This window comes from Chenopodium quinoa, unplaced genomic scaffold, assembly GCF_001683475.1.
Source record: "Chenopodium quinoa cultivar QQ74 unplaced genomic scaffold, ASM168347v1, whole genome shotgun sequence".
Taxonomy (NCBI): Eukaryota; Viridiplantae; Streptophyta; class Magnoliopsida; order Caryophyllales; family Amaranthaceae; genus Chenopodium; species Chenopodium quinoa.
The window spans coordinates 372,176-380,171 of record NW_018742244.1 but is presented as its reverse complement, the minus strand read 5'-3'; the positions used below and the strand labels follow the sequence as shown (position 1 = coordinate 380,171).

Genomic DNA, 7,996 nt, shown 5'->3' with positions numbered 1-7,996 from the left:
CAAAATACAAAACAAATTAATATATATAATTATATAATTGGAAAATAATGTAAAAAAAAAATTAAAAATAAACCTTGAACAATTAGGGCAGCAACTAGCTAGGAGGAGACTCGGTGGTGACCCTCAGGCCGGTGGCGCGGCTCGGTGGTGGAGGAGCCTCAGGGGGGTGGCGCAGCTAGGTGGTGGAGGAGAAAATTAGGGCAGCAGCTAAGTTCATAATGGAGGAGGCGCAACAGCACTCACGGCAAATGGAGGAGGACACTCAGGCTGGTGGCGCGACTCGGTGGTGGAGGAGCCTCAGGGGGGGCGGCGCGGCTAGGTTGTGGTTTATTTTCGAAAGAGAAAGAAAGGGAAAACAGAGAGAGGAAGGATTGAACTAGGCCGGTTTTCGAAACCCCTGGTGGCCGCCGGTGAAGGTGACGGCTGGTGGTGGAGGGAGAGAGAGGAAGGATTGAAGGATGTAATTTCGAAACCCAGCAATGAAACAGTAAGACGGAATTGAAGAAGGAATGAAAGAGAAAGAGAAGAAAGAGAGGAAGGAGAAGAGGTAAGCTCGAGTCCGCGTTTTTTTTTTTTAAAAAAATGGGTCCGGTTCAATTGGCACCGGTTCAAACCGGTGCCATTTTAATTTTAGGCACCGGTTCAGGCCAAACCGGTGCCTTTTCTCTTCTTCTAAAATCCCGCCCATTTCTGGACTGGTTTTTGGCACCGGTTTAGCCTGAACCGGTGCCATATGGGGGGTGCCTAATGCTTTTTTTCTACTAGTGTAACTCAAGCCTACCACGAACATTTATGACAACAAATAATGATCATATATGGTTCCAAACAGCATTATATGACCCCGAGATGTATCCCGTAAATATCAAGACTTTTCGACAACGAGCTTTAAAACCTCCAAATTTTCTTATAAAGCATGGATATTAGTCTTCAATTTTGGAATTTTTTGACTTTTTTTTCGCCCAGAAATAAAAATTACCGAAATGTTTACCATGGTCCCTAAGACCCTGCGAGAGTCTAATTTGGTGGGAGGAACCATCCAATTTTCCTTTAAATGACCAATTTACCGGTTTACAACTTGTACCGATTTCATTAATTCAAGCCTATCACGAACATTTATGACAACAAGTAATGATCATATATGGTGCCAACGGCATTATATGACCCCGAGATGTGTCCCATAGAATTTCAAGAATTTTCGGCACCAGGCTCCGAAACTTCAAAAATTTCTCAAAAAGCGTGAATATTAGCCTTCAATTTTGGAATTTTTTGACTTTTTTTCGCCCGGAAATAAAAATTGTAGAAATGTTTACCATGGTTACTAATACCCTCTGGGGGTCTAATTGGGTATGTGGAACCATTCAATTTGTTTCTAAACGGTTAATTTACCAGTTTACAACTTGTACCGATTTACCGGTTTTCAACGGCCAATTTAATTAACTTGCACCGAACGCGACTTAAACCGAAATTGACCCAAACTTGTTTTAACCCATAATTTAACTCGACTTGTTACTAACCTGACCTGAATTCAACCCGACCCGTTCCTAACCCGACCCGAATTTAACCCAACCTGTTACAAACCCGACCAAAAAATTAACCTGACTTGTTATTGACCTGACCTAAATTCAACCCGACTTGTTATTGACCCGAACCGACTTTTACCCTACCTATTACTTACCCAACCCAAAAATTCAACCCGATCTATTACTAACTCGAATCGAAATTAACACGACTTGTTATTGACCCGACCTAAATTCAACCCATATTGTTCCTGACCCGATTTCAAATCACCTTATATGCAATTTAGACCACCTTATTATTGTTGATCAAAGAATTTTGTCTTGGGAGACCAAGTTATTCCAGGCCAGCAAAAGAAAGGAGCATCACCATCAAATTTAAGAGTTAAATATAGTATATATTTGTTGTATGGTCAAAGAAGATAATTATCTTTCTAAATTATAGATTAAAGTTTCCTAGTATATTGCCATATATATGTCAAAGGAAATAATTAGCTTGATAAAAATGATAATTCTCTATTTATAGTTAGTTGAACCCGAATATGACTTGACTTGGAAATGACCCGACCTGATTATAATCTACACATTATTGACTTGAACATAACCCGACTTGAATCCTAGAATGACCCGACTTGGAAATGACCCCACCTGATTATAACCCGCAAATTATTGATTTGAACTGAACACGACTTGAACCCGAAAATCACTAGAGTTGAAAATGACCCCATCTAATTATAATATGCAAACTATTGACTTGAACCGAACCCGACTCAAACTCGAGAATGACCCAACCTGATTCTCACCTGAAAATTATTGACTTGAATCGAACCCGAGAATTACCCTAACCCGTGAAAACCCGAATTAAACCCGACCTATTATTCACCTGACCCAAATGTAAGCTGACCTTTTATTAACCCGAACCAAAAATGATAAGAAGTATGACCCAACGTGACCCGACTCAAGCATGACCCAACCCAAACCCAACCCGCATAGGTTATGGAATTAATCAGAATTGACCCAACCCGAGTTGACCTGACCCACTCTTACCTGACCCAAACCCGACATGTTTACCCGAATTGACAGCTCTATTCAATACCCCCCTCATCCTCATATCACTAGCCTCAATACCCACATTCACAAGACCGACCAAGGCGGAGACAACAATAAAGCCAGGACCAGCAAGACCATAGAGCCAAAAGCCTATAGACAAGATATCATCCATAGCAGACCTGTTGTTATCACGTAATTTGTAGACGATGTTCCTTGATATGCCCTCTAACAAGCTCACAACCCCAAATAAAAGGCCTATATGAAGGGTCGGACATACGACTTTCGAGGAAACTTCAAGTACTTCACCATTGCTCGCGTAAAGGTCTGCTATGGATGACATAAGTACAATTTGTGCATTATACTTCCTCCATTTCTATTTAGTTGACGCGTTTGATTTAGGCACATATATTAAGGAGAGGAGAGAGAGTGAGAGATAATGAAAAAGCAAGTGAGGTATTTTGTAAATAAAAGGTAAAAAAGTTATCCAAAAGGAAACGTGTCAACTAAAAAAAACTTCTTAAAAAGGAATCATGTCAACTAAAAAGAAACGGAGGTAGAATTAATTTATTTTTATACATTGCACATTTTTTGAATCTATCTTTCGTCTATTATTTTCCTTTGAAAAACTTTTGTACACATCAAATAACTTTAATTATAAAGGGTAACTTTCATTCATTATAGAATAATTTTTGAGTATTTTAAAATAATTTTAAAATGGATATACAATATTTTATTTTACATCACATTTTTTAAAAAGTTTGTCATAAATCTCCTCTTTCTTGAAAATATTTTCTCTCATGCTTAATGTTGTGCATAATACATTAATACTCGATAAATAATCGCGAGCATTAGTTTTTGGTTTCCCGCCTTTTCCCAAAATTCCTCATCATATCCATATGAAGTATGAACCAAAGCACGCTCAACAAAGCACTTCTCAAGAACTCCCAAAATCCTGCATTAGCATGGCAGATATTCAATCGCATCATCTCCAATCCTTCTTCTTCATCTTCATCTTTCTCCCTCCTAAATTCTTTACCTTTAATTGCCCAGATTCTTATTCGCGCCAAAATGTACTCTCAAATTGACACTCTTCATCAACACCTTCTTCTTCTTCAAAAAGAATCAGCAATTCCTCCTCTGTTTTCCCTTGTTCGTATTCTAGCTAAATCCGGCCTTGTTGATGAGGCAATTTCACAATTTCAATCTACCCGGAAAGAATTCCCTAATAACCCTCCACCAATTTATGTTTACAATGTGCTTCTCGAGTCGTCGGTTCGAGATAATAAGGTTAATTGGGTTCCATTGCTGTATAAAGACATGTCTGAGAGAGGTTTGTGTGATTCGGGTCATTTGGAGGATGCAAGCAAGGTGCTCGACAAAATGTCTGAGAGAGGTTGTAAGCCGAATGAGTTTAGTTTTGGGATTTTGATTCGTGGGTATTGTAGGACTGGGCTTGCGAAGGAAGGGTTGGTGATATTGGATGAAATGAGACGATATGGCTTGGTTCCTAACAAGGTTGTTTATAATACTTTGATTTCTAGCTTTTGTAAAGAGGGTAAGGATGTTGAGGCTGAGAAGTTGGTGGAAATGATGAGTAAAGATGGTCTGGTTCCGGATGTTGTCACTTTCAATTCTAGGATTGCAGCTTTGTGTAAGGCAGGGAAGATGCTAGAAGCTTCTAGAATATTCAGGGATATGCAGATAGACAATGCACTTGGTTTACCTAGACCCAATATTGTTACCTTCAACCAAATGCTCGAGGGGTTTTGCAGGACAGGGATGCTCGTGGAAGCTGAGAATTTGGTTGATACGATGAAGAAAAGTGATTGCTTGATGTCGTTGGAGAGTTACAATATATGGTTGATGGGTTTGGTGAGGAAGGGGAAGCTTTTAGAAGCACAACTTGTTCTTAAGGAGATGTTAGAAAAGGGAAAAGAGCCTAATATTTACTCATATAACATTGTAATTGATGGGTTGTGCAAGAATAATATGTTATCTGATGCAAAAAAGATGATTAATTTGATGAAAAATTGCGGTATACAGCCTGACACAATAACTTATAGCTCTTTGCTTCATGGATACTGTAAGAGAGGGATTGTAGCTGCAGCAAATACTACTTTGAATGAGATGATGAATGCTGGATGTTTTCCAAATATATATTCCTACAATATTTTGCTTCACAGTCTGTGGAATGAAGGGAAAACTTCAGAAGCGGAGAGCTTGCTTCAAAAGATGAATGAGAAAGGCTACGACTTGGATACTGTAACGTGTAATATAGTGATGTGGGGTCTCTGCAGAAGTGGAAAGCTGGATAAGGCTATTGAAATTGTTGATGGAATGTGGAACCATGGAAAGGCCACTCTTGGTGATCTAGGAAACGAGTACATCAGTTTACTGAATGTTGGTAGTGATGAGAAGAAATGCTGCCCTGACATAATAACATATTCAATTATAATTAAGGAGTTATGTGAAGCTGGAAGGCTTGAAGATGCTAAAAATAAGTTGATTGAGATGGTAGGTAAAAATCTATACCCTGATTCGATAATATACAATACTTTTATACGTACTTATTGTAAAGCTGGGAAGATGTCATCTGCATTTCGGGTTCTCAAGGACATGGAGAAAAGGGGGCTTGACAAGAATCTGCAAACTTATAATTCTTTGATTATGGGCTTGGGGTTAAAGAATCAAATCTTTGAAATGTATGGACTTCTCAATGAAATGAGAGAACGAGGGATCGCTCCAAGTGTATTCACCTATAATTCTATAATTGGTTGTCTCTGTGACGTTGGTCAAACCAACGATGCCATGTCTCTTTTGAATGAGATGTTACAGAACCGAGTGGCACCTAACATTAATTCTTTCAGAGTGCTAATTAAAGCCTTTTGCAGAGAGGGTGAATTTACAGCTGCACAAGAGGTCTTTGAAATTGCACTCAGTGCATGTGGACACAAGGAAGCACTCTACAGCGCTATGTTCAATGAGTTACTTCTTGGAGGAGAAATTATGGAAGCTTGCGAATTATTTGAAATTGCGTTAGATCTGTGCCTTTATATAGGAAACTTCAATTACAATGATCTGCTCGACCAACTCTGCAAGAATGAAAAGCTGGATGGTGCTACTAATACTCTCATCAAATTGATTGATAAAGAATACATATTCGATCATGCATCATTCATGCCAGTGATTGATGCCTTACGTAAACTAGGGAAGAAACATGAAGCAGATGAACTTGCAGAGAGGATGATGATCATGTCAGAACAGGGAGAGATTACTAATAAAGTTTGTCAGAACAATTATGTAAAGCTCAAGAATATAGGTGAAGGCAAATGGAGAAATATAGTGCACAGGTATGAATATAACCCATTAGTACTTCGCATAATCTTGAACTTCTAAAATTTATTTTTATTTGTAGATTAGCATTTTAGTAAGTGGTGTGTTATACTAGATAAGTGACAGAGATTTTCCTAACCGGTTGTTTTTAGAGGACTGAATTCTGGAAAGATCAAGATGTACACATTCTTACTCCTTCAAATATAGAGGTTGTCGTTGACCAGCACACTATTTTGGGTGTGGTCATTCATGATTATTGACTTCAACTAGACCATCAGTGGCCTTTGCCCAAACCCCTGCAATGAGTTAGTGTAAATCTATCATGGGCACTTGGTCATGAGGTTCTTTAGGTAGAATCTCAGTTCTCTGTCACTGTCCTCTAGAGACTGTCACTGTCCACTAGAGACGAGTGATGTTAAGGCAGGTCCCTGAAGTTTCACTTGGGAGCACTCTCCATTACAGTTTCTTCTGTTACCCTACTTCCAAACCAAGGTTCTACCATGCCACTTAAATATACAAAAAATTAGGAACCAAGTTATAGCAACTCTATATGCTATTCTTTATGTCAATGTCTAAAGCAATGTAGACTACTTTAATTTTATTATGGGTATCGTGCTGTAATATGTTACCTTATTGCATTTGTTCTACTCTTCACTTGTCACAGGGAGGATGGCAGCGGACTAGCACTACAAGCTCTTAAACGGGTACAAAAAGGATGGGGTCAAGGAAGTGTATTAAATTTGCCATCCTTGAAAGTTGGAGCAAATGATTATTGGGAAGGTGTAGGTTGATTAATTCGTGTTTTTGTTGATGTATGCATAAAATTTGATGAGATGAACATACCACATCGTTGAAGCTCTTGACAAAATGTGATGTTTATGCACAATGTTATTTCATGAAGATATATACAATGTATACAATGTTTATGCATGATGTATACAGTGTTTTACAAACAATATATCCTTGGTTCCTTACAGTATTAGTACGATACGAGTCTGATAGAATAATTTGACTCCGTTTACTCTTTCTTCTACTAGGTATATCAAACTAAACTTGGTCTTAACACCATGCTCGCTTGATAGGGCAATTCTTCTTATCTAAAAAAATAGAAAATAAAAATACATTCTACATGAAATTGTACAATTAAAAAAAAAAAAAAATCTATTTTATTATTATCTTACAATAATAAAAAATTATATCTTCTTCTCATGTTAGGGTTATGAGTGCATAGAGGTAGCAGTGTATTTAATAGAGGTTCTGTTTCCATCCTTTTCTTTATTTTAATTTTGTACATGAGTTTACTGCTGATGGTAAAAGTACAGGACCAGGCAACTCCATCATATGCACCCCTGATAAATCTGGGAATCTAGATGTCAAGGTATCTTACAGGAGGAGACATTTATGATTATCAATGTCTTTTCCCTGCTATTGACATTTAACAGGCAAGCACTCTATATAATCAAATACATAAGATGAAGAGTAGACTTTGATGAATCTTAGATATGTTTCAATGCCTGCAGATAGAAACCGATGAAGATACATTATGGAAGGCTGATGTACGAGGAACCAAAGTTGCAGCTAGGGGAATGCATTTCATGAATTGGTTTGTACATGTAGTATTATACTAATATGTGTGATTATAGTGGTTTTCTAATTACATGCATCTTATATCAGCTAAGAAAGGTAAAGAAAAGCAAAATCTGTGAAAATATACCCTTGACAATAAACACTCTTCATCTTTTTCATGCCAAGGCTCTTGACAGATTACCACAGAAATTGAAATCAAACTGAAAACTTGTTTTCTCAGATCATTGTTACTTACACTGTTTCAGATATTATGCCTATATCATAACAAATGCATACTACTTTCCCATTGTCCTACACAGGTTATTGACAAGGAAAGAGAAGGAAATAGCTGCTGTAACTCACAGAGGTTTTTTAATGCACACTCTGAGTCAATTTGGCAGAAATGACTGTCACCCTCTGAGGAAGGATGAAATAAGTAAACGGGTGCGCTTCATCTACCCTTTTCATCGCTCCATTAACACTAATATGTTTCAATATTCAATTATAATGGTTTGCTTAAATTTTATACGGTG

At 37.8% G+C, this 7,996-nt stretch overlaps 1 protein-coding gene across 1 annotated transcript; it reads left to right on the top strand.

Annotated features, from left to right (window-relative positions):
• Positions 1 to 3,399: 3,399 nt before the first annotated feature.
• LOC110738279 (pentatricopeptide repeat-containing protein At2g17140-like) lies at positions 3,400 to 6,855 on the top strand. The gene is made up of 2 exons (XM_021918654.1): positions 3,400 to 5,914; positions 6,562 to 6,855. The coding sequence occupies exons 1-2, from the start codon at positions 3,468 to 3,470 to the stop codon at positions 6,686 to 6,688; spliced, it is 2,574 nt and encodes an 857-aa protein (XP_021774346.1). The 5' UTR covers positions 3,400 to 3,467; the 3' UTR covers positions 6,689 to 6,855.
• Positions 6,856 to 7,996: the final 1,141 nt, after the last annotated feature.